The sequence below is a fragment of the Neofelis nebulosa genome, chromosome 3 (genome assembly GCF_028018385.1).
Source record: "Neofelis nebulosa isolate mNeoNeb1 chromosome 3, mNeoNeb1.pri, whole genome shotgun sequence".
NCBI classification, from domain to species: domain Eukaryota; kingdom Metazoa; phylum Chordata; class Mammalia; order Carnivora; family Felidae; genus Neofelis; species Neofelis nebulosa.
In genome coordinates this window covers 166,451,529-166,474,715 of record NC_080784.1, presented here as the reverse complement: position 1 = coordinate 166,474,715, position 23,187 = coordinate 166,451,529, and the positions used below count along the sequence as shown (strand labels likewise).

The window sequence follows — 23,187 nt, the reverse complement described above, 5'->3', positions numbered from 1 at the left end:
TTTATAAGGAAAGCATGGAGAACCCACTTGGTCATGGACTATTGGAGATTGTAAAGTCAGTTTACCTGAGTTCAAATCCAACTCTACTACTCCCTGGTCATGGGCCTTTGGAAATTATTTAGCCTCTCTGTCTCAAGTTTCCTTATTCTGGAACTAGTATCCTTAAAACTAGTATCCTTAAAATGGATACTAATAACAGCTACCTCAAAGGACTATTGTGAGTTTTAAGTGAATTACTACATATCTTAAAAGTGGTCGATGATTGTTAGCTATTATTATTATTGGGCCAATTCAGAAAGACCTGGATATTTACAGAATTAATATTCCAGGGTACATACAACTGTGTTTATATATCATTGATGGTAAATAAGAAAGTAACCTTCTAGACATACTTGGACAAATTGAATGGTTGATGATGTCTTTCAGTCTGTGTAATATTCCAGGAGTATCACAAAGACTCAGGAATGGAATTCTCTACAACTTCCTAGTAGAAGAGTATATATATATATATATCTCAATGACAGCTTAATTTACTTTAAGACAAACCGTTATTCATAGTCCACTGTCTCCATAACATCTCTAAGTCAGTACTCAGAATAATCTATTTTAGATCCTAGATCAGATTATATTATCGACTTGGAGATTTGGATGATTCTCAATCAGTTTTCTCCTATCCTTGAATGGTAGGTTTTCTAGATCACTGATATTTAGTAGTTCAAATCCCCCTTTTCCAACTATGCTGTCCTGCTGATATACTACTTAGAGAGGATATAATAAATGTTATGTAGCAATCTTATCTCCTCACTTGCTACCACAAAAAAGGGTGAGAGATAAGGTATTGTTTCATTTGGGGCTAAGATAGCAGGCTCTTGAGAGTTTAAGAACATGTTCATATCTGCCTTGATCATTAACCTCCCCAACCCCTGCATCAATATAATACATGCCCCCAACCATGTGATAGGGGGCCACCCTCTGACTAGAGGACCTGTGGAAGGAAGGGATGCCTACTATTATGGCCACTTTTGAGGCATCCCATAATGGTAAGATCTGATCAGTGGGGACTAGAAAAATTCTAGGTTCAAATCTTGGGCTTCTGTTCTTTTTGCCCGAGGATTTTAATTCAGAATCTCTTATATAGTCAGCTTTTGGAGTTCCGGAGCTTCCTTCTTAAATTTGCATGTGCCAAGATAGTGCAGAAGAGACCAGAGAAGGTACATCTGGGAGAAAGATGCTAGTGAAGACTAAGTGAGAGAGGATCCATGGGGAATTACTAGCCAAGCAGGTACCGTGTGAGGATAAAATGGGTGTGCCGGATAGTAAAGGTTTCTTCGAAAATTTTGAGCATTTTTTTAAACAAATGCAAATATTTCTCTAAGTGCCTTGCAATTTCTAAACTACTTTTGGGCATGTGCTCAGGGACACACACACACACGCGCGCATACGTATCTTGATTTAGGATTTTAGGACTGCTGAATACCTTTAAGCTACGGAGTAATAGTTTTTCATTCTAAGTACTTATAGTGGTTTGTAATATTTTTCACTTTGTCAGGAGTTTCGGCAGGAGCTAACAGGCAAGTAGGAGCAAGTTCCGGAAAGGGCCACACCTGCTAAGAAAAGGAGCAACTCCTTCATCCGGGAACAAAGCAAGCTTATCATAAAAGACAACATCTGCAAAGCTAGTTGAGGTAACCGTGAGGCATACGGCAGACACCTACCAGCTTTACTTCTCCTATCTCCATAAGAGAGTCACTTTTAGAGGGACTTTTAAAAACCATGCTCTAACACTTCTGAGTCATCAGAGAAGACAGTATTAGAGTTAACCCGAAAGAGAAGAATCCTTGCAACATTTCGGATACAATGGCAATATTCTTGTCCTCATACTTCTAAGTGAGAACCTGAGACTTTCTCTCCTCAGCAATTCTTAAGGGCTGCTGGCACTCAGGAGGTGGGGAATGACCTAGTTTTGAGGATGACATACATAGTGTGACATTCTGTTCTTTTGGAAGAGAAATATATAATTTTTAAAAAAAACCATTCAGGGTGCCTGGGTGGCTTGGTCGGTTAAGCGTCTGACTCTGGCTCAGGTCATGATCTCACGGTCCGTGAGTTCGAGCCCTGCGTCGGGCTCTGTGCTGACAGCTCAGAGCCTGCAGCCTGTTTCAGATTCTGTGTCTCCCTCTCTCTCTGCCCCTCCCCTGTTCATGCTCTGTCTCTCTCTGTCTCAAAAATAAATAAATGTTAAAAAAAATTTAAAAAAAATAAATAAAAAACCATTCAACATTATCAGGAATTTCCATTTTAATGATTGCAGATATAACAAGCACATTTATCTGAAATTCTGTTAGGAGACTTCACTTAACCTAAATCCATCTCCATTCATTTATTGAACACCTACCATATAGTAGGCACCGTTCTGGGCACCAGGAATACTGCAGTGAACGCTGTTTTCACATAGTTCATATTCTACTGGGGAGAGATCGGCAATAAACAAAAAGAAACAGATGATGTGTCAAAGGCAAAGGTAGGGAATGATAGGGATACTATTTTATGAGGGCCGTAATAATGAGGATAGTGAACTTAGGGGGTGATATCTGAGCTGAGACCTGAATGGAGAGAGTAATGTGACAAGGTGGAAGAAAAATGGATCATAGATAGAAGGTACAGCAAGGTACATGCTTGGCATGTTTAAAGAACATGAAAAGACCAGCGTGGCTACAGTGGAGTGATAGAGGGGAAGAATGGTTCGTAGTCAATGAGATACTTGCACAAGTTGCCAAGTATTCAGTCTCACAGCTAAGAAAAGGACTTCATATTTTAAGTATGTTGACCCGATCTGACTAAACAAAGGATCATCTGGTTGCTGTGTGCATCATAGATTGTAAACAGCAAAGGGGTATAGCCCATTAAGAGAGTACCGCAGTAAGCTAGACAAGACAAGATGGCCACTTGAACTACAGTATTACCAGTGGCGGTGCGAGGAAGTATTCCGATGTATTTTGACCATACAGAGCCAGTATGACTTGCTTCAGGATCAGAGATTAAGGTCAAGCATCACATTCGTGGTATAGCTAGAATCAGCCATCGGGCCTTCTGATTCTCCATTCATTGCTCCATATCACACCCACCTCTTGTTGCCTCCGTGAAATACTAGCATGTAACTTCACAATGTCATACAAACTATTCTTTTCAAGAAATGTGTGTGAAGTGTTCTCATTACAGAACTTGGCTCGTTGGAATCTATTTCACAAACTGTTAAATGCAAGTGAAAAGTGCTATATGTGAAGCAGTCATGATGTTGAACTCTCCGGCAACTAGTTCAGACGCGTCAGAGATAGCTTTGGTACTCAGACATGCATCATACAGATAATGTATATTAGTTCACAGTTATTGTGTTACCAAAGACACCCTTTGACCAGGTATACAGACCTATGAAAATACATATTTATAGGTAGTCAGCAAACTTTGAATTGCTTTTCTTGCTATGAATCAACATCTCTCTAGTCCTTGATCTGTCAGAATTTACATTCTTCTCAACTTTCAACAAACCAGATATTTCAACAAACCACTGTGTCAGTGGACATGAAAAACACAAATAAATAGTTCCTTGTCATCAGGTATATAGCCAAAACCAACAAAAAAGAAGAAAAAAACTTAAGAGTGTCAACACCTGTTGAAAACTATTGATCAGGTGATGCTAGAGAACAACTAGGTATTTGTGGAACTGTCAGGCAAAGTTTTCCTGGGTAGGTGAGCATGGATTTTAAGAAAGGGAATCAGACTTGGCAGGTAGAATATTCTAGGCAAGGAAAATACAGCACAGAGAGGCGGAAAGATACAAGTAAGCCCTGGCGTTATTAGTCCACACCCAGGTGGAATAGGGCTGGATCATTAGTAGCTAAGGGTGGAGGAGGCAATTAGAGGAAAGCTGCAAACAGAAGCCAAGTACACAGCTGACATCTGAAAAATAATGCGATCAAAAGAAAGTATTTAACTGGGTTTTGGTTTGTTTCGCTGTTACTAGTACACATTATAAACGGGCGTCACTGAAAAAATTTTACATTCTTACATCTCTCTGCATTCATCGCTATATGTCAACATGTTTATCACGTTCTTTTAATACACTCGTTAGGGGCACCTGGGTGGCTCGGTCGGTAATGTGCTGGACTCTTGATTTTGGCTCAGATCCGGATTTCCCATTTCGTGAGTTCAAGTTCCGCATCTGGCTCTAAGCTGACAACTCAGATCCTGCTTGGGATTGTCTCTCTGCCCCTCCCCAGCTCTCTATCAAAAATAAACTTAAAAAAATACACTTTTAAAAAATATAAAGTCAAGACACACTATGGCAAAGTTTTTTCCAAGAAACGATCCAAAGAGCAGATTAGGCGTCAATTAATAGACAAAGGGGAGGAGGGGGCGGTTTTATATCCCCGCTTCCAAGCCAGTGTGCAATAAACTTTTAAGTCGGGAGCACTTTTAATGGATAAGATGCCTTTAAATTGCTTAGTACAGTGTCTGGGCCATAGTATGCATTCAGCAACTTGTGGTTATTATTTTGATCTTAGACGTCTCAATGATTTGGGATTCTGTTTTCTCATTTTCAGAGGAAGAAACAGGTCACCGATGGACCCTGAGGCTCCTGCCAGCCCTGACAATCTCCTATTTCAAGCAGGCATCGAATAAATATTTGCTGAACAAACAGACAAAATAAACTCTCTGTCCAAGGGGCCCGGCCAAGCGCCCACCAGAGAGCCAGCCAGGACACAGGTCACATTCGGGCGCTGGTTCCACACGCCAGTGTTTGGGGGTGGAGAGCACACCACACTCCCCATCCAAGACCAACAGGCACAGCTGAGTGCGAGTGTGAGTTTGCGACCTTAGCTCCTCCCGCAGTCAAGTCCTTATTACTCCTCTCCGGCCTCGGCCAGCTTATCTCTCCTGCCGGGCCCCGCCTGCCGCCGGAATCGCTTGCCCCAGCCAGCCCCGCGGCTTCCCACCTCCACCGGCGCCCGCCACGCCCCTTCCGGCCGAGGCCCCGCCCACCGGCTTCGTCCACGGCCCCGCCCCTCCGCGAGCTCGGCGCGCGGTCCTCTCAGCGCTCGCCGGCGGCCGCGTCCACCCCCGACGCTCTGAGGTCACCGACGGGGCCGGCCTGCGGGGGGCGGAGGGACGGAGGGAAGATGGCGGCCGAGGCCGGATATTGGCGCCGCCTCCCCCAATCCTGGAGCCGGCGCAGATGAGGCGGCTCGGCTGGGGCCAGCGGCGCTTCGGAACCGGAGCTGGGGGGACCCTGGCGGTGGGGCCTGGCCCTGCTGTATGCCGGCGCCTCGGCTAGAGTGAGCGGCGGCGGCGGCGGCGACGCCTCTTTCCCCCCGGCCCTCTCCCCGGCGCTGAGTCTGAGCGGGTGGCAGGCGGCACAGGCGGCGGGGCCGGGATGGAGGACGTTAACTCCAACGTGAATGCGGACCAGGAGGTGCGGAAGCTGCAGGAGCTGGTGAAGAAGCTGGAGAAGCAGAACGAACAGCTGAGGAGCCGCTCGGGGGCCGTGCAGGGCGTCGGCTCCCTCGGGCCCGGCAGCCCGGTTCGGGCCGGCGCGTCCACTCCCTCCTCCGGCACGGCGTCCCCTCGGGGCTTCCCCTTGGGCCTCAACGCCAAGTCGGGCAGCGGGGTCGGGTCGGGCCCGAGGCGGACGAGTAGCGAGGAGCTGCGGGACGCCACCTCCTTGCTGGCCGCGGGCGAGGGCGGCTTGCTGGACGAGGTGGAGCCGCTGCGGCCCGAGGAGCTGGAGCGCCTGTCAGGCTGGGAGGAGGAGGAGGAGAGCTGGTGAGCGCGGGCCGCCTGGCCGGGGCTGGGCGGGGACGGGCCCGGGGGCGGAGAGCGTCTTCCGCGGGTAGCCCTGGTGAGACACCTCGCTTTGTGTAGCGGGATCCGCTCTCGGACGGGGACTCGTGCTTTGCTTGCTTTGGCTGCGGAGAGGTCGACTGGAGTGGGGGGGATTCGAGGCGTGCTGGAGGAACAGGATTTGTAGCTGGTTGTCCCCCTGGCTTGTGCACTCTCTGGGTTCTGGACCCCGTTGCGGGGTCTGTGGTTTGGCACGGCCCGGGAAGGGCTGCTCGCCGTGGGAGGAGTCGGGGGGTGGGAAACCGCTTTGTAAGGCAGGGATCTCGCTTTGTGTGAAATACTGGCTTTCGGAAGGTGGCCTGAGCATTTTGGATGTCGGGGAGGGGTCTGTTCGATGAGGTATCGCCGGACGCGGGGTGGGGGTGGGGAGGGCAGACCGAAGCGGTCTAAGCGCGGTGGTCAGTGTTTGGGACCGCTGGGAGATGGGTACGTTTCTGGCGGCGACGGGGAGACCATGTGAATCAGCGCTCCCCTTTGGGTAGTGGGGTAAAGCTTGCTTTGTGTGAAGAGGGCAGAGGATGGTACTGCTTTGTGTGGAAAGTCAAGGGGTGGAACAAGAGCCCGGCCCCTATTTTTTAAACAAGAATTGGGGCTGGCAGTTTTCGGAGCTGGGAGGTGACAGTTACCACATCCCTCCTTAATTTTCCATGTCATCTTCGGAGCCGAGAAAAGGAGCCCTATTTAAAAATCTAAACCAAAGCTGTATTCTCACAAGCCACTTCTTGGGAGGATTGTGACCCACACTATAATATCACATAAACAGAAAGGACATCGGAGGCGTTCTCCCTCATTTTTCATTGCAACCCCATAAAGACGTCTGTAAGAAATTCTTTTCTTAATTTAAAGTTTTGATGTGTAGCTACAATGTCTCGACTCGGTTGAAATTGAAACTTGTAACTCAGTGAAGTGGAAATTCTTCATGGACTCTGATATTGCAGGGGTGCAACTTTACAGTTACTTAGTTAAGAGCTTTGCTTGGATTCAGGCCCTGGCTCTGCCACACTAGCTGTATGACCTTGGGCAAGTTAACTCTGAGCCTCACTTTCTTCCTCTGTTTGATGGAGAAAAGAATAGTGCTTATTTCTGCGGAGTGGTGAAGATTACATGAGCTAATCCGGGTATACTTTTAGCACTGGGTCTGGCATACAGTAAACTCTCCAAAACTATTACTCTTGAGCCTAGTTATTTAAGTCACAAAGTATTCAGTGAGCTCTTAAGGATTTGTGGGAAAGTCTGAAGATTCTTAATATGTTGATCCCTGTTCATTAAGGCAGTTACAGTCTTGGTGGGAGCCAAGTTCTATGCAGCTGAATAAACTAGGAGATAAACAGTGAGTTGCAAAAAAAAAAAAAAAAAAAAAAACCAAAACAAGACGAGAGGAGCAGAAATACTGAGAATGCTCAGAAATTGGGAAAAAATAATGGTTCAAAGTAGTTGAGGAAAACTTTGGAGCCTGGGGTGGGGAAAGAGTGGGAAGGGCCTTTTATGCTCTGACAACTGCTAGAGCAGAGTCAGATATTTGTAACTCCCAATTAGGAAGGTTTGAATTACAGAGAAACTCTTGAATATACGATATCAAGCCATTATCTTATTTCCAAGTAATACCAAATATTATTAGAACTGATTATGGTAGTGACAGTTTTTCATATTAGCGTGAGATCATGCCCTCCCAAAGGAATTCTGGGTGTGTGTACACTTTAAAAGAATCCAGAATCATCTATCCTCACTTGCCTCTTCCAAGTGATGATGATAATGATGCTCTTAATAATGAGGGTTAGCTGCACTCATGAGCCCATTTTAGATTATGTATTATTAGAACATTGACTCCTCTTGGAGAAGCTGAATATGTACTCTGCTACTTTGCTTTCTGAGCACAGACTTTGTTCAGGTAAAGCAAGACATCTTAAATACTATGGCAGACTTTTCTTTTGACCAGATAGTTCCTTACTGCTTTAATCCTGGCAACGTACCTTGATCCTATCCTTTTTCTGAAAAGATTTGTGTGAACTGAAAGTTTTATAAGTTGTACTTAAAGTGCTTTAGAGTATGTTTTTGGAGTATAAGTGGTAAGGGGGCAGGTGTTAGTGGCAGGGGGAGGAAGATTCAAAGAATCGAGAGTCTTTTCTTAGCAAACTGGAAATCTACTTTCTGTAGCTTATACCCATTGTACCTTCTTTTCCATCTAGAGGAATGTTTTCCCTCCTTCATAAAATGCTAGTTATGAAAGTGTTAATAGATACTGTGTGAAAAAATAACGGTGGGTCTAAGGTTAAATATATGTGGGGGAAGAAAGTTTAACAAAAAGAGGCTTCTTTAATATTGGACTTGTTTGATACACTGATGTATATTGAATATAGTACATTTCTAAGTGGTAAATGTTTTTTGAGCTCCCAAGGAACACAATTAGAAAACAGTGCTTCAGAGCAGTGACTTTCAGAGACATTTTTTTTTTTTTGGACCCACCTTCATGATAAAGAAAAACATTTTATATCATAGACTAGTACATGTATATATGAATAATTGAAACAAAAGTTTCACAGAACTGTAGTTTTGTGGCAAACTCTAATATTTTCTATTCTATTCTGTTTCTTTAGGGGAAAAATGCTAGTTACAACCCATTAAGCTGATTTTGTGACCCATTAATTAATGAATTAATGGGTTGTTTCTCAGTTTGGAAAGCACTGTTCTAGAACAGATTGGAAAAGTCTAGAGAAGGGAACTAACATCATTGTACATCACAGTGTATCAGGCTATGCCAGGTAGCTTAAAAACATTTTTACATTTAATTTTCATCCATTTGTGAGGTAAGTATCATTTTCTAGGTAAGGAAATGTGGTCTTTCTAAGCATCAAATAACACACAGTTTTAATGTTGGAGTTGGGATTTGAATCCAGGACTTTATGACATCAAAGCCTATGCTGTTCCCATTGTATTTTGCATTTTCTAAGTATAATACCTTTTCCACATGAATGGCCCCTTAAAATATTTGAAGACCGCTATCATGATCTGGCTGACCTCTTCTACCCACCACACACTGAGCATTCTCCTCTCTTCTGTGGAGCAATCCCAATTTATTTTATTATTCCTAAGGTAACATCATTCTCTGATCCTTCAACCATGATCATTTTTCTCTTAATGAATTCTAGTTGCTCATTGTCATTAAACATGTTACTCAGAGTTGTACTCAGCATTTTATTTTATTTGAAGATTTTATTTTTTAAAGTACTCTCTACACCCAATGTGGGGCTTGAACTCACAACCCTGAGCTCAAAAGTCACATGCTCTACTGACTGAGCCAGCTGGGCTCCCCTGTACTCAGTATTTTAGACGATATCTGACCAGACAGTGTGGTGGATACACCTTGCTTGAGCTAAATGCTATTGTTTTGAAACCAAATATTTCATTAACAGTTTTGTTTTCTGTTATTTATGGTTAATATGAGCCAGTAGTGTCGATTGCACTCAGTATCTTTTTATATACAAGTTGTTAAAGTAAATCTCCCTAACCCTGTTTTTGTGTAATGATTTTTTTTTTTTTTTGGTATTTGTGTGTGTGTCTGTGTGTGTATACATTAGGCTTTTATATTTAAATTAGGCTTTTATATTTCATTTGTTAATCTTGATTTAGGCATTTATTACTTTTTTTTTTGTCATTTTCATATTTGGTAGGCATATCTATGTGGTCCTCAAGTTGTTGATAAAAATGTTAAAATGACAGAATAAAGGGCTCTGAAAAGTGCAGCTCAGCTAGAATCCCTTCAGATTAACATCAGTCCATTAATCAACACACATTGTGGTTGTTCGATAACTGTTAGTGTCACTTGTTATTATCAAGCCCATACGCCATTTTGTATGGATATCATGAAACATTTTGCCAAATTGCTTGCTGTAATTAAGTTATACTATGCCTACAGGGTTCTTACCTGCACTGAAGTAAACATATGAAAATAGAAATTACATTTTATTTGGTTTGAATTGTCCGTGGTGAATCCTCTGGCTTTTTCCTTTTCTAACTTTACAAACATTTTGTTTAATTCAGTTTTAAATTTTGCAAGGAATTAGTTTGGCCTGGAACTTCTTTTTTTTTTTTTTTTTAATTTTTAATGTTTATTTTTGAGAGAGAGACAGAGCTCGAGCAGAGGAGGGGCAGAGGTAGAGATGGAGACACAGAATCCAAAGCAGGGTTCAGGCTCTGAGCTGTCAGCACAGAGCCCAACATGGGCCTCAAGCCCATGAGCCATGAGATCATGACCTGGGCCAAAGTTGGATGCCTAACCGACTGAGCCACCCAAGCACCCCAGTCTGGAATTTCTAGACCTACTTATTTTTGTCTTTAGAAATTATCATATTTCCTCTTATCCACACTTTGACCCTGACATGTTATTTTTGTTTTCCCTGACATGTTTTATTTTTATTTTTACTTATTTTTAAAGTTTATTTATTTATTTTGAGACAGAGAGTACAAGTTGGGGAGGGACAGAGAGAGAGAAGAGAGGGAGAGAGAGAGAGAGAGAGAGAGAGAGAGAGAGAGAGAGAGAGAATGAATCTCAAGCAGCCTCTGCACCATCAGCATGGAGCCCAATACGCAGGGCTCACACCCATGAACCGCAAGATCGTGACCTGAGCCAAAGTCAGATGCTTAACCTACTGAGGCCACCCAGGCACTGCCCCGCCCCCATTTTTTTATTTTTTAACTTGTACGTCTTTTGAGACAGAGACTGAAAGAGTGCAAGTGCATGGGTATGCAGGAGGGGCAGAGAGAGAGAGAGAGAGAGAAAGAATCTTAAGCAGGCACTGTGCTGACAGCGCAGAACCCAGTGTGGGACTCTATCATGAGATCATGACCAGAGCTGAAATCAAGAGTCAGATGCTTAACTAACTGAGCCATCCAGACACCCTGACATGTTATTTTAGATTGATATATTTTGAATCAGTAATAATTCAATGACAGAATTTCAGTTCTTTTACATTATTTAGAGGGGTAGGCCTAAACCTTTTTCAAGCTACATTCTGGCTTACACTCTGACTTACTGTCTACCACCCTGCCTCATTTGAAAATTCAGTTTCCTTTGAAGAATGTTTATTCAGATTGTGCATTTGAACCAAGTATTGGCAGAAAAACAGAAGGTGAAGAAGAATCTTTCTGCCCACTCTTTGTCATGTAGTAGCATTGCATATTTTGCTCTTGTATTATAGGCTCTTTTTTAATATTAATGTTCTCGATATACTTTTTATTCTCCATAAGTATTTGTTGACTATAATTCACATACAATAAAACTTTCCCTTATAAAGTGTGTAATTTGGTGACTTTTTTAGTATATTCACAAAGTTGTGCAGCTGCCACCACTCTCTAATTCCAGAACATTTTCATTAGTACCTTCCTCGCCTAAAAAAACAAAACAAAAACAAAAAAACCTCTCCAAACCCATGATCAGTCACTTCCCATATCCCCCTCAACCCAGCTCCACTTACATACTTTCTGTGTCTATGGGATTTTCTATTCTGGTCATTTCATATAAATGAAATTATGTAATATGTAGCAGTTTGTTTCTGGTTTCTTTCATTTAACATGTTTTCAAGATTCATGTTGTAACATGTATCAGAACATTTCCCTTTTTTTTTCCATTCCTTTTTATGTCTGAATAATATTACCACATGTTGTTTATCCATTCATCAGTTGATGAGATTTGAGTTGTTTCCACTTTTTGGTATTTATGAAAAGTGTTGCTGTGACCAATTTTTTTTAATGTTTAAGAGAGGGGGAGGGAGAGAGCAAGCAGGGGAGGGATGAGAGGGAGACACAGACTCTGAAGCAGGTCCAGGCTCTGAGCTGACAGCACAGAGCCAGACATGGGGCTCGAACCCACAAACTGCAAGATCATGACCTGAGCCAAAGTTGGAAGCTTAACCGACTGAGCCATCCAGGTGCCCTTGACCAGATTTTTATATGGACATGTTTTCATTTTTTCTTGAGTATATACCTAGGAGTAGAATTACGAGGTCAAATGGTAACTCCATGTTTAACTTTTTGAGTAACTGCCAGACTGTTTTCCATGGCTGTACCATTTTACATTTCCATCATCAGTACATAAGAGTTCCAATTTTGCCACATTCTCTCCAACACTTGTTATTGTCTGTCTGTCTGTCTTTTTTGTTATATTTTTTGCCATTCTACTAGTATTTCATTGTGGTTCTGATTTGCGTTTCCCTAATGACTAATGGCATTGAGCATCTTTTCATCTATTTATTGGCCATTTGGCTATCTTTGGAGATGTCTATTCAAACCATTTACCCATTTTCTAATTGGGTGACTTGTTTTTATATTACGTTGTAAGAATTCTTTAAATATACTGGATACTAATCCTTCATGAGATACATGATTTGCAAATATTTTCTTTCATTCTATGTTTTTTTTTTTTTTTTTACTTAATTGATGGAGTCCTTTGAAGGATAAAGTTTTTAATGTCGTGAAGTCTTATTTATTCTTTTGTTGCTTGTGCTTTTGATGTCATGTCAAAACTGTGCCTAATCCAAGATTACAAGATTTTTCTTAAAATTTTACTTCTTACATTTAGGTCTTTAATCCATTTTTTAAATTGTGGTAAAATATACATAATATCAAATTTACCATGTTAAGTATTTTTAAGTGTATAGTTCAGTGACATTAAGTACATTTGTATTGTTGTGCAACTATCACCACCATCCATCTCTAGAACTTTTTGTCTTCCCAAAGTGGAATTAAATACTAATTAAACAGTAACTCCCCTTACCTCCCCAGCCCCTGACAACCCTTCTTTCTTTCTCAATGAATTTGACTATTCTTTGTAACTAATACATGTGGAATCATACAATATTTGTGCTTTTGTGACTGTTTTATTTCACTTACCACAATGTCTTCAAGATTCATTTGTTGTAGAATGCCTCAGAATTTTCTTCCTTTGGGGGAGGGAACATGTCTCTAAAGCTTTATTTAATCTTATAATCCCCAATGGGCAAAAGAAAACAATACTTAAATCTTTCTATCCCAAACCTGAGCTTGTGTGATTATTTTCATATTTAAATATGGAGTTTACGTATATGCTATTTTGGGGGACAAAAACCAAAACAAAACCATAAAAGTCAGCCTTCAAACAACTTCCAGGCATCTAGTTCATTATTGTCAACCACATTCACATTGTTGTGCAACAGATCCACAGAATTCTTCCATCCTACATGACTGAAACTACACCCACAGAACAAAAACTCCTTACCTCCCCCAGCTCCTGGCAACCACCATCTTTGTTTCTATGAGTTTAGATGCTTCATAAGTTGAATCATGTCCTCAAGTTTCATTCATGTTGTAGCATGTGATGTGATTTCCTTTTTTTTAAGACTGAATAATATTCTATTGTATGTACCATATTTTCTTTACCCATTCATCTCTCGATGGACATTTGGATCGCCTCCACCTCTTGGCTATTGTGAATAACCCTGCTATGAACATGAGTGCACAAATATCTGCTCAAGTCCTTGCTTTCACTTCTTTTGGGTATATACCCAGAAGTGGAATTGCTGGATCAAATGGTAATTCTGTGTTTAATTTTTTGAGGAGTCACTATACTGTTTTCCATAGTAGCTGCACCATTTTACATTCTGATGAGCATAACAAAAGGATTCCAGTTTTTCTGCTTCCTTGCCAACATTTGCTTTGACCCATTTTGAGTTTTTAAATAGTGGGAGGTAGGGGTCCAACTTCATTCTTTTTTTGTCATTGTACTGTTTGAAGACTTTCCTGTCCCCATTTATATTGTCGAAATCAGTTGTCCATAAAGGCATGGATTTATTTCTGAACTCTCAGTTCTATTGGTCTTTGTCCTTATGCCAGTACCAGACAGTAGTGATTACTGTAGCTTTTTAATAAGTTTTGAAGTTGGAAAGTGTGAGCCTTACAATTTTGTTCCTTTTCAAGATTGTTTTGGCTATTCAGGGTCTCCTGTATTTCCATATGAACTTTAGGATCAACTTATAAATTTCAAAAAACAGCTGCAATTTTGACAGGGATTATATTGAGTCTATAGATGAATTTGTAGAACAGTGTGTAGATTAATCTGTTTTGAGATTTTAACAGTGTTTATTCTTTCAATCCATGGGCATTGGATGTCTTTCCACTCACTTAGGTCTTTAATTTCTTTCAACTTATGTTTTGTAATTTTCAGGTTATAGGTCTTGCATTTATCCTATTTTATTCCTAGTTATTTTATTCTTCTTGATGCCATTGTAGATGGAATTGTTTTTCTTCATTTCATTTTTGGATTGTTCATTGCTACCATATAGAAATATCATTGATTTATTTATTTTTATTGATGGCATTGTATTCTGCAGCTTGCTGAAGTAATTTATTAGCTGTAATTGTGTGTGTGTGTGTGTGTGTGTGTGTGTGTGTGTGTGTGTGTATTTCTTAGGATTTTTTATATATAAGATCACATCATCTGCTAATAGAGATAACTTTACCTACCTCTTTTCCAATCTGAGTGCTGTTTGTATTCTTGCTTAATTGCCCTGACTAGAACATCCAGTGTAATGTTGGATACAGGAGGTGAAAGTGGACATTTTTCAATGTGATTTTTTAAGTTGTTTATTTATTTTGAGAGTGAGCAGGGGAGGGGGAGAGAGAGAATCCCAGGCGGTTTCCATGCTGTCAGCACAGAGACCCACGTGGAGCTTGACTTCACAAACCATGAGATCATGACCTGAGCCAAAATCAAGGGTCAGACGCTTAACCATCTGAGCCACCCAGGCGCCCCCTTCAATGTGACTTTTGTTGCTCTTTTTAAAAATGTTTATTTATTTTGAGAGCAAGAGAGCACGCATACATGCGTGTGTATGCAAATGGGATGGGAGGGGCAGAGAGAGAAGAGAGAGAGAATCCCGAGCTGATGAGCAGGCTCCATCAGTGCAGAGCCGGATGCAGGGCTCAATCCCACAAACCATGAGATCATGACCTGGGCCGAAATCAAGAGTTGGACACCTAGCCACCTGAGCCATCCAGGTGCCCCTTGCTCTTTTATTTTTAATTATAGCTAACAGTTATTTATTGCATTAACATGTGACAGATACTATGTTAAGCACCTTATATTTTATCTTTCCTAATAATCCAATATGGTCTGACTATTATTATTAGCCCCCATTTTAAAGATTGGGAAATTAAAACTTAAATAATTTGCTTATAGTCACTCAAGTATATGTCTGAGAGAAAGGATTGGAACTCAGTCTGACTCTGTATTTAAAAATTTTCAATCCTTACCCAGTTGTGATTGTCTATATTTTTATGTTATTTTTAATAGATTTATACTGTTATTTAGTTTGGGGTATTACATGTCCTCCCCACTCTGTCTTTTGATCATTTGTCTTTAATAGCTTGAGCTCTGTATACATTTTTAATTTCTTTATATAAGAACCTCTTTTTATACTCATTATTCTAGTGCTGAATTGGCCTTTGGAGCTCTTCGGAGTCAGATGACATAGTAGCTAAGAGTTATGACTCAAACTAGATAGCCTGAGTTGAAATCCCTGCTCCCCGTCTTCTTAGCTGTGGGACCTTGAGCAAGTCACTTACTCTTTGTGCATGAACCTCTTAATTTTTTCCAAAATAGAGATAATTATTATAGCAACCATATAGAATTTAATGTAATGTATGCAAAATGTGAAGAACAGTTCCTGGGACAACTTAAAGAAATAAATGTTAGTTTTCATCATTGTCCTCTTCCTCCTCATTGCTTGTTTTATTATTTTAGTTTCAGATTTGCCTGTCTTTGCATTGAACTTTAAAAAAACAACTTTTTATTTTGGAAAATTTCAAACATGTAGAAAAATAGAGTGAAGAGTAAAATGAACCTCAGCTTATCCATCTTTAACACTTACCAACTCATGGCATTCTTGTTTCATCTATGCCACTCAAACCTCAGCATCCTGGACTATTTTGAAGCAGATTCCATCCAGACACCATATTATTCAATTACTAAATATTGCAATAGAAGATAAGGCCTTGTTTAAGCATAAGCACAATACTACTTTCGCTCTCATTAGAAATAATTCTTTGGCATCATCAGATGTGCACTGAATGTTTTTAGATCAAATTTTCTAAAAATTAGTTTGTATATCTATGTTTAGAATTTTCTTTTTATTCTATTATAAATTCTAAAATGAGATGTTCTCTTTTTTCAAGCATTTTGGTCATTTTCATATCCAGTTAATTTATTGGTGATGGTCAGGACAGATAACAGTTCTTATTTCTTTCCCAGCTTTTTGAGAAATTAAATTGTTGAGGCAAATCAAGAATTTCTTAGGTTTTCTGCTGTGTTCAGGTTGAAGTTTTCAGCAGATGTGTAAATACCTGAAGTGGTCCCAAATCTTTTTTTCTTTGTAGTAGAATTGAAATTTGTTTCAAGTAACATTCATATCTTCCCGTGACCTTTTGGCCTATAATCAATTCCCATAATATCATTCCTATTTTTACATGGACAGTTAGTTAACATTTTTATTTATTTTTATTAGAGAGTGTGCAAGTGGGGGAGGGGGGCAGAGGGAGAGAGAGAGACAGAATCTTAAGCAGGCTCCATGCTAAGCATGGAGGCCCTGATGTGGGCCTTGATCCCACAACCCTGGGATCATTATCTGAGCCAAAATCAAGAGTCAGACTCTCAACTGACTGAGCCATCCAGGTGCTCCTATTTAACATTTTTATTTAATTATAGTTTTAGCATTCTTGTGCTTTAATTCCATGTACCTGTACCTCTTAGGCTCCCACATTTTTATAAAACAAAATAATTTCACTCTAATTTGCCATAAATCCACATTTTCTTCATTAAATTTACCTAGAGTGGTATACCTTTATTGAGGAAAGAAACAGCCATGGGTCTCAAAGAAAGGAGCCTTTACTAACGGTCTTTATTAGAATTTTTAAAGGGCCTCAAATAAAAGAATGAACAAGTACATGTAATATATAAAAATCTTTATTATTTTAAATGTTTATTGTTGGAGCACCTGGGTGGCTCAGTTGGTTGAGCATCCAGCTTTGGCTCAGGTCATGATCTCATGGTTCATGAGTTCAAGCCCCACGTCAGGCTTTGGGCTGATAGTGCCAAGCCTGTTTCAGATTCTCTGTTTCCCTCTATCTCTGCCCTTCCCCCACTCACACGTACCCTTACGTGCACTCTCTCACTCTCTTAAAAAACGTTAAAAAAAATTTTTTTTAATATTGTTGAGGAGGAGAGTTAGGAACTACTTTTCCAGCTCTTCAAGTTTCTTAAGATTATTTTCTCCATCCCTACTGTGAATTTTGCTAATTGAAAAGGAATTTATATGTAGGCGAAAGAGGAGTGTAGGTGTGAAATACTTTCTAAAATAAGTTTTAGACTTTTTATTTACCTACTCTGCTGCACTTCTGTAGATGATCGTTTAATATTGCATATATATTCATAGTGACTGCATTACCTAGTTCTTGGTATCTAGAAGTTTGTCATTATATTATTTTCTCCCTTTTTTCTTTACTTTGAGAATTCTTTTATTATTGACATAAACCCCCTGCATCTGTAGTGGAGAGAACAGATTGAGAATAGAGATGTTAGGGAAAATTGATAAAGTTGCCAGGCTCTTTGCAGGGCCCGTAGGAACTTTGTAGAACATATAATCATAGAAAATGAAATTAAAATGGACTTTGAAATCAGGTGGTCTTGCCTCTTGTTTTTAAGCTGTTTAATATTCAAACTGGTGGAGGCAAATAGTTATTTCTTCTTAAAAATGTTTGCGATTGGAAATTGAATAAGTTCTTCATATCCTATTAAATCCATTTTACTTTAAATCAATTTTCCCTCAAGTTTTTGAAGACATTTTAAACTCAGACTGACCTCTCATCAATAAATTGTATTGATGAACTTCCCTAACTTCTAGACAGTAGGTGGTTTTTACTTCCTATATTTTTTTTCCTCATAGTCCTTCACATCTAAGAATGAACCTTATTACATGACCTCTTTATTTTATGTATGCTTTTCATGGGGGAGACCATTGGTACAATTTGTAATTTCATATGATAAGTCTAGGTTAATAAGGTGGCTTAATTTGTATAATTATTACTTATTTAAATAGTTTGGCAGTTATTTGCTGATTAACATCCTGAAGTTAGTTTTCTAGACATCTAAATACCATGAAGAGGTTAAAGTAATGCAGCTTGTGTGTGTTTTAAATGAATTAAGAAGTTATGCATAGTGATTTTCCAGTGATACTAATGTGACTGATCTTTTTTTTTTCTTCCAAAAGTTTATTCATTTATTTTGAGAGAAAAAGCATGAGTTGGGGAGGGAGCCAAGAGAGCATCCCACACAAGCTCTGAGCTGCCTGCACAGAGCCCGATTCGGGTCTCAATCGGACTAAGCATGAGGTCATGACCTGAGCCAAAATCAATAGTTGGACACTTACTTGACTGACCCACCCAGACTTCCCTAGTTTTTTTTTTTTTTATTAATAGAACAAATACTTAGAGTCCCATATATGAACAGCACAGTGTTGGGAACACTGAGAGACAAGATAATGCAGGTTCTTACTTTCTTAAAAAATGGAGTTTGGCCAAGAAGAGCCAAATAATTGGTAAAATATGTCGCAGTCACTATTGTTGAATTATGTTCTGCATACAAAGTATTGTATAAGGCATTTTATGCATGGCAAATCATTTAATTTGTACAATTTTGAGTTATCTCCATTTTTTATTGTGGTAAAATGTACAAAATAAAAAATTTACCATTTTAACCATTTTTAAGTGTACAATTCAGTGGCATATACATTGTTATGCAATCATCACCACCATCCATCTCCGGAAGTTTTTATCTTTCCACATTGACATTCTGTATAAACAGTAACTCCCCATTTCCCTATTCTCTGTGCCCCCAGCCCTTGGCAACTACCATTCAACTTTCCGTGTCCATGAATTTGACTACCCTAGGTACCTCATATAAGTGAAATCCTATGGTATTTGCCCTTTTCTGTCTGGCTTATTTAATTCAAAGTTCCATCTATGTTGTAGGATGTGTCATGTAACATTTTGCACATAAAACAGTTAAAGTCACATAGCTAATATAATGAATTGCGATTCATGCTCTAAGCCTGAAAATCATGTCTAGTGAGAAACATTTTATCTTGGCTTATTTAACCTACAGGTATTTAGCTTTGGGAAGAGAATGATTTTTAAACATTTTTAGAATGTTTTTGAAGGACTGTAATGAGTATTATTAGATTTATTCTGTATAACTCTGGAGATCATTACTAGAACAATAGGTGTAAGAGGCAGGCAAATTTTTGTTTAATATAAGGTAGAATTTTCAAATAGAGCTGTTTTTAGATGGTACAGGCTGTCTTTAAAAAGTGTAGCGCCCTTCAGGGGCACCTGGCCGGCTCAGTCGGTGGAGCATGAGACTCTTGATCCCAGGGTTGTGAATCTGAGCCCCACACTGAGGATAAAGATTACATTTAATAAAAATCTTTAAAAAACAACAACAAAAAAAAACCATAAATAACCTTCAACGGTGAAGACTGCTGAATGGTCCTGTGACAAAGGATGTTACAAAGAGGTAAAAATTGGTTGAATTATGTTACTTCTAAGTGTTCTTTTAACTCTGTTTCTGTGATTAAAATATTGCAATCTCTTTGGGAGCATAAGATACCTTCAAGACAAAGTGCTAAGTTTAAATGTGGGAGAGATCTTTAGCAATGGAAGCATCATAGATTTTTCCCCCCCTAAATCTGTGGTACATTTCTCTGAATATCCTCAGTAATGGAAGATTCTTTTCCTCTTGAGGGTAGGTATGAGTTTTTAAAACGGTCGAAAGTCATTATTATGCTAGTGAATAAAAATGGGTTCGCAAGGTATTTGAAGTCCTCAGCAATCCAATTCCAGTTCACCTTTTCCCCATATTTACTTACTGTTGCCAGCAAACTCTATGGACATTCATGCTTGGTGGCATGCTCTGATGTTCATTCTACAGCAGAGCACCTTTTTCTTTCCTTTGTGAAATTCTGAATATCCTGCTTGGTGTACAGCCTCTTCAGTGTTACCTGTTTATATATCCTTTTTAGAGCATATGTAACACCACAGCCTTGTACTTTGGTCTCTCTAGTCTAGGTTGTGAGCAGTTTAAGGAGAAGGACTGTATCATATTCATCTTCATGGGCCTGAACAGGCTCTCAGTACCTTGTGTGTAGTAAGAGTTCAGTTACATTAAATTAAATTGAATCAATCTGATTGTCAGTGATGTTAGATTGAAGTGCGGTGCAGCTATAAAATAGTAAGACCAAATTTCTTGGCTGACTCTCATGACCCCTATGCCAGTTTCACACACATTCTGAATACTGGCAGTATTGAATCCGTACTCTTCCATGATAAACTAAAGAAGGAAGTGCTGTCTAGATACAGTGTCAGTTGTTAAAAATCATTTTTAAAATTAATCAAAATAGTGGTGTCTCTTTGTTAGGATAACAGATGCACCTTGTTTTAAACTTGTTTGTACTTGTCATTTCTAAATTTCCTGTTACGAACACAAAATGCTTTTATAATTTAAAAAATCCTATTTATAAGATTTAAGTCAGTTTCATTACTTTGTGGTCACATAGGTAGGGATCATAATATAATATGATACATTGAAAAGCCATTGATGCTTTTCTTATTACTTAATGGTAGTAAGATTATATATCAATGATGAAGAAATCTTGGTTCCAATAAGTTTATTTTTGTTTTTTAATGTTGATTTATTTTGAGAGTTGTGGGGAGGGACAAAGAGAGGGAGGGAAAGCGAGAACCCAAAGCAGGCTCTATACCATCATCACAGAGCCTGGTGTGGGGAATGCAGGGCTTGATCTCATAAACCATAAGATCAAGAGCTGAGCTGAAATCAAGAGTCAGACACTTACCAACTGAGCCTTCCAGGCACCCCAGTTCCAGTAAGTGTAGACATGTGTTTTTGATAGAACTGGAGCCCAAGTCAGCTGATGTGTATGATTTTATCAACTACTCTTGTTTTTAACTTTGCATTTTAAAAATGAAATTACCTGAGTGTAAATATTAATGTCTACCAGATTTACCTTTAAATAAAGTATGTAATCTGTTTTTGTTGAGATGGGGAAACTCTGATTCTTTTTTATTGTCCAGGAATGTCAGATAACCCCAAAGCTGTGTGTAGCTCACATCTTGCGAGCCTTCTGGTTAAAGAAATCATATGCCAAACTTCCAGGGAAACTGGTACTGATGCCCTTCTGGCTCAAAAGGGCTTCTTCCCTTCTCCCTCCACTTACCAAGGCTCTTGCCTCCTTGCTCTTTTGCTAGGGACATTTCTAGAACTGTATCTGTAAACTAATTTTGACTTTTTTTTTTTTTAATAAGTGACTTAATGTAAATAGATTGAGTTACGATAATAATATACTGTTCCTTATGGTAAGGAGTCATACGAGCCAAAGCACACTGCATATTGACTGTTGTGCTAGTTTAGTAGCAAAAATGAACATGTAAAAAGTATGTAAGTTTTAAGACTTTAGGCAATATAAGTTCTTATTTTGCCTGTTCCATTTACTCAAAATCACATCCTCTGGGGTCTTTCATTTAGAAATCTAAATTATGGAGGAAATGGACACCTTTAGGAACAAACTAGCTTATTTAAGAGAAAGGTTTTTAAAAACTAGGCCTTTAAACTAGGTGTGGCTCAAAAAAATGCAAAACATACAGTTTGCTTTGACTTTGAAAAGGCTCAAATGCTGGAATAAAGGTGAAATTTCTTAAAAGTGTTAAAGGACTATAGGTAGGAAAAGAAAAAGTGACTGTACCTTGAAATGTGAAAAATATTAAGAACAAGATAATACCATAATATCAGATTTGAAATTTGTGAACATATTTGGAAAGATAAGGTAAAGAGGGAGATAGTGCTTAGTTAAAAATTAGAGGTTTAGAATTCATGAGGATGAATCAAACCATATCCTACTTCTGTAGTTTACTAGAAGGAAACCCCTCCCACACACAGCCCTCCATTCTAGAGCTTTTGCTGTTTCTGTGAGAGAGTGAAAAAGCACCCATTTTCTGTGGCTGTAAAGGGTTGGTTTTTTTTGTTTGTTTTTTTTATTTTTGAGACAGGGAGAGACAGAGCATGAACAGGGGAGGGTCAGAGAGAGGGAGACACAGAATCTGAAACAGCTGTGCTGACAGCTCAGAGCCTGACGCGGGGCTTGAACTCACGGACCGTGAGATCATGACCTGAGCCGAAGTCGGATGCTCTACCGACTGAGCCACCCAGGCGCCCCAGGGTTGTTTTGTTTGAATTGAAAGGTATGAGTAAGGAGCTGGGGTGGGCCAGGCTAAGTTTGTAAGTGGACTGTAAGTCTGATAACATTGAGGAATGGAATTTAACAGATGTTATTGAGTTAGTGAGGAAGTTTTAAGTATGTATTTAGTGCCTAATTATTACTGTATTTTGTAAATATAATGCAGTTAGAATGTTTGTCTTTATTAATATTAGAAAGAATTTAGTAACTTTAGGATGTGAATATCTTTTGAGTAGGCCTGCTAATTTCCTCTCTGAGAGGGAGATAATGGGTCTTGTGTTGACTTGTCATAGTAAAATTCTTGTTTGCCACTGGTTATTCTTAGCTAGGGCTGCTCTGGAGAGGATTAAAAAACAAACAAACAAAAAAAATTGATGAATCCTAGAAACCTGAGTCTAGAGGTTTGGAACTTGACAAGCAGACATTATAGGCCTCAATGGTTTAGAGCAAATGAATGAGAGAGGCTAGCAAACAGCACTATGTATAATCTAGCCTTGTCCTAATTCATCTTTGAATTCCTGTCTAACACCATGCCTGGCCACTGATGGCCGCTACATTAATATTTGATTAAATGACAAGGTGGAAGTTAATACTAAGCCTTCAAGGTACTTACAGTTTAGCTTGGAGACAGAATGAACTTGGAATTTGGTTCTCTCTGAAACCAACAATGAGAGTTCATAGAAGAAAGGCTTATTATGAACTTGAATGTGACAGCTGGGACATAGGATTTAGGTACAGGTGGAAGGGTATTTCTTGCTATTCTGTCAGAATCAAAAAGTGCAGGGAAAAGGATGAATGCTATATTTGAGTAGGATAAAGAGAAAGCCTGTGAAGATACTTCAGTGAAGTTTGTTGGGGAACAAGTGAGAAATAAAGTTGAATCATTGGGTTAGAGACCATATTGTGGGCGTCCCGTGAAATGTAGGAGGAGATTTTTTTGAGTGTTGGAATATTCTTA

General features: G+C 39.4%; 1 protein-coding gene across 2 annotated transcripts in view; it reads left to right on the top strand.

Annotated features, from left to right (window-relative positions):
* Window positions 1–5,103: 5,103 nt before the first annotated feature.
* SLAIN2 (SLAIN motif family member 2) overlaps window positions 5,104–23,187 on the top strand; it is a 73,147-nt gene continuing 55,063 nt past the window's right edge. Inside the window, exon 1 of one of the 2 annotated variants that reach the window (XM_058722655.1) lies at window positions 5,104–5,820. In XM_058722655.1, coding sequence (XP_058578638.1) covers window positions 5,432–5,820 — 389 coding nt within the window. In that variant the 5' untranslated portion in view covers window positions 5,104–5,431. The remainder of the gene's footprint in view (window positions 5,821–23,187) is intronic. The other variant, XM_058722656.1, reaches the window with a different exon arrangement.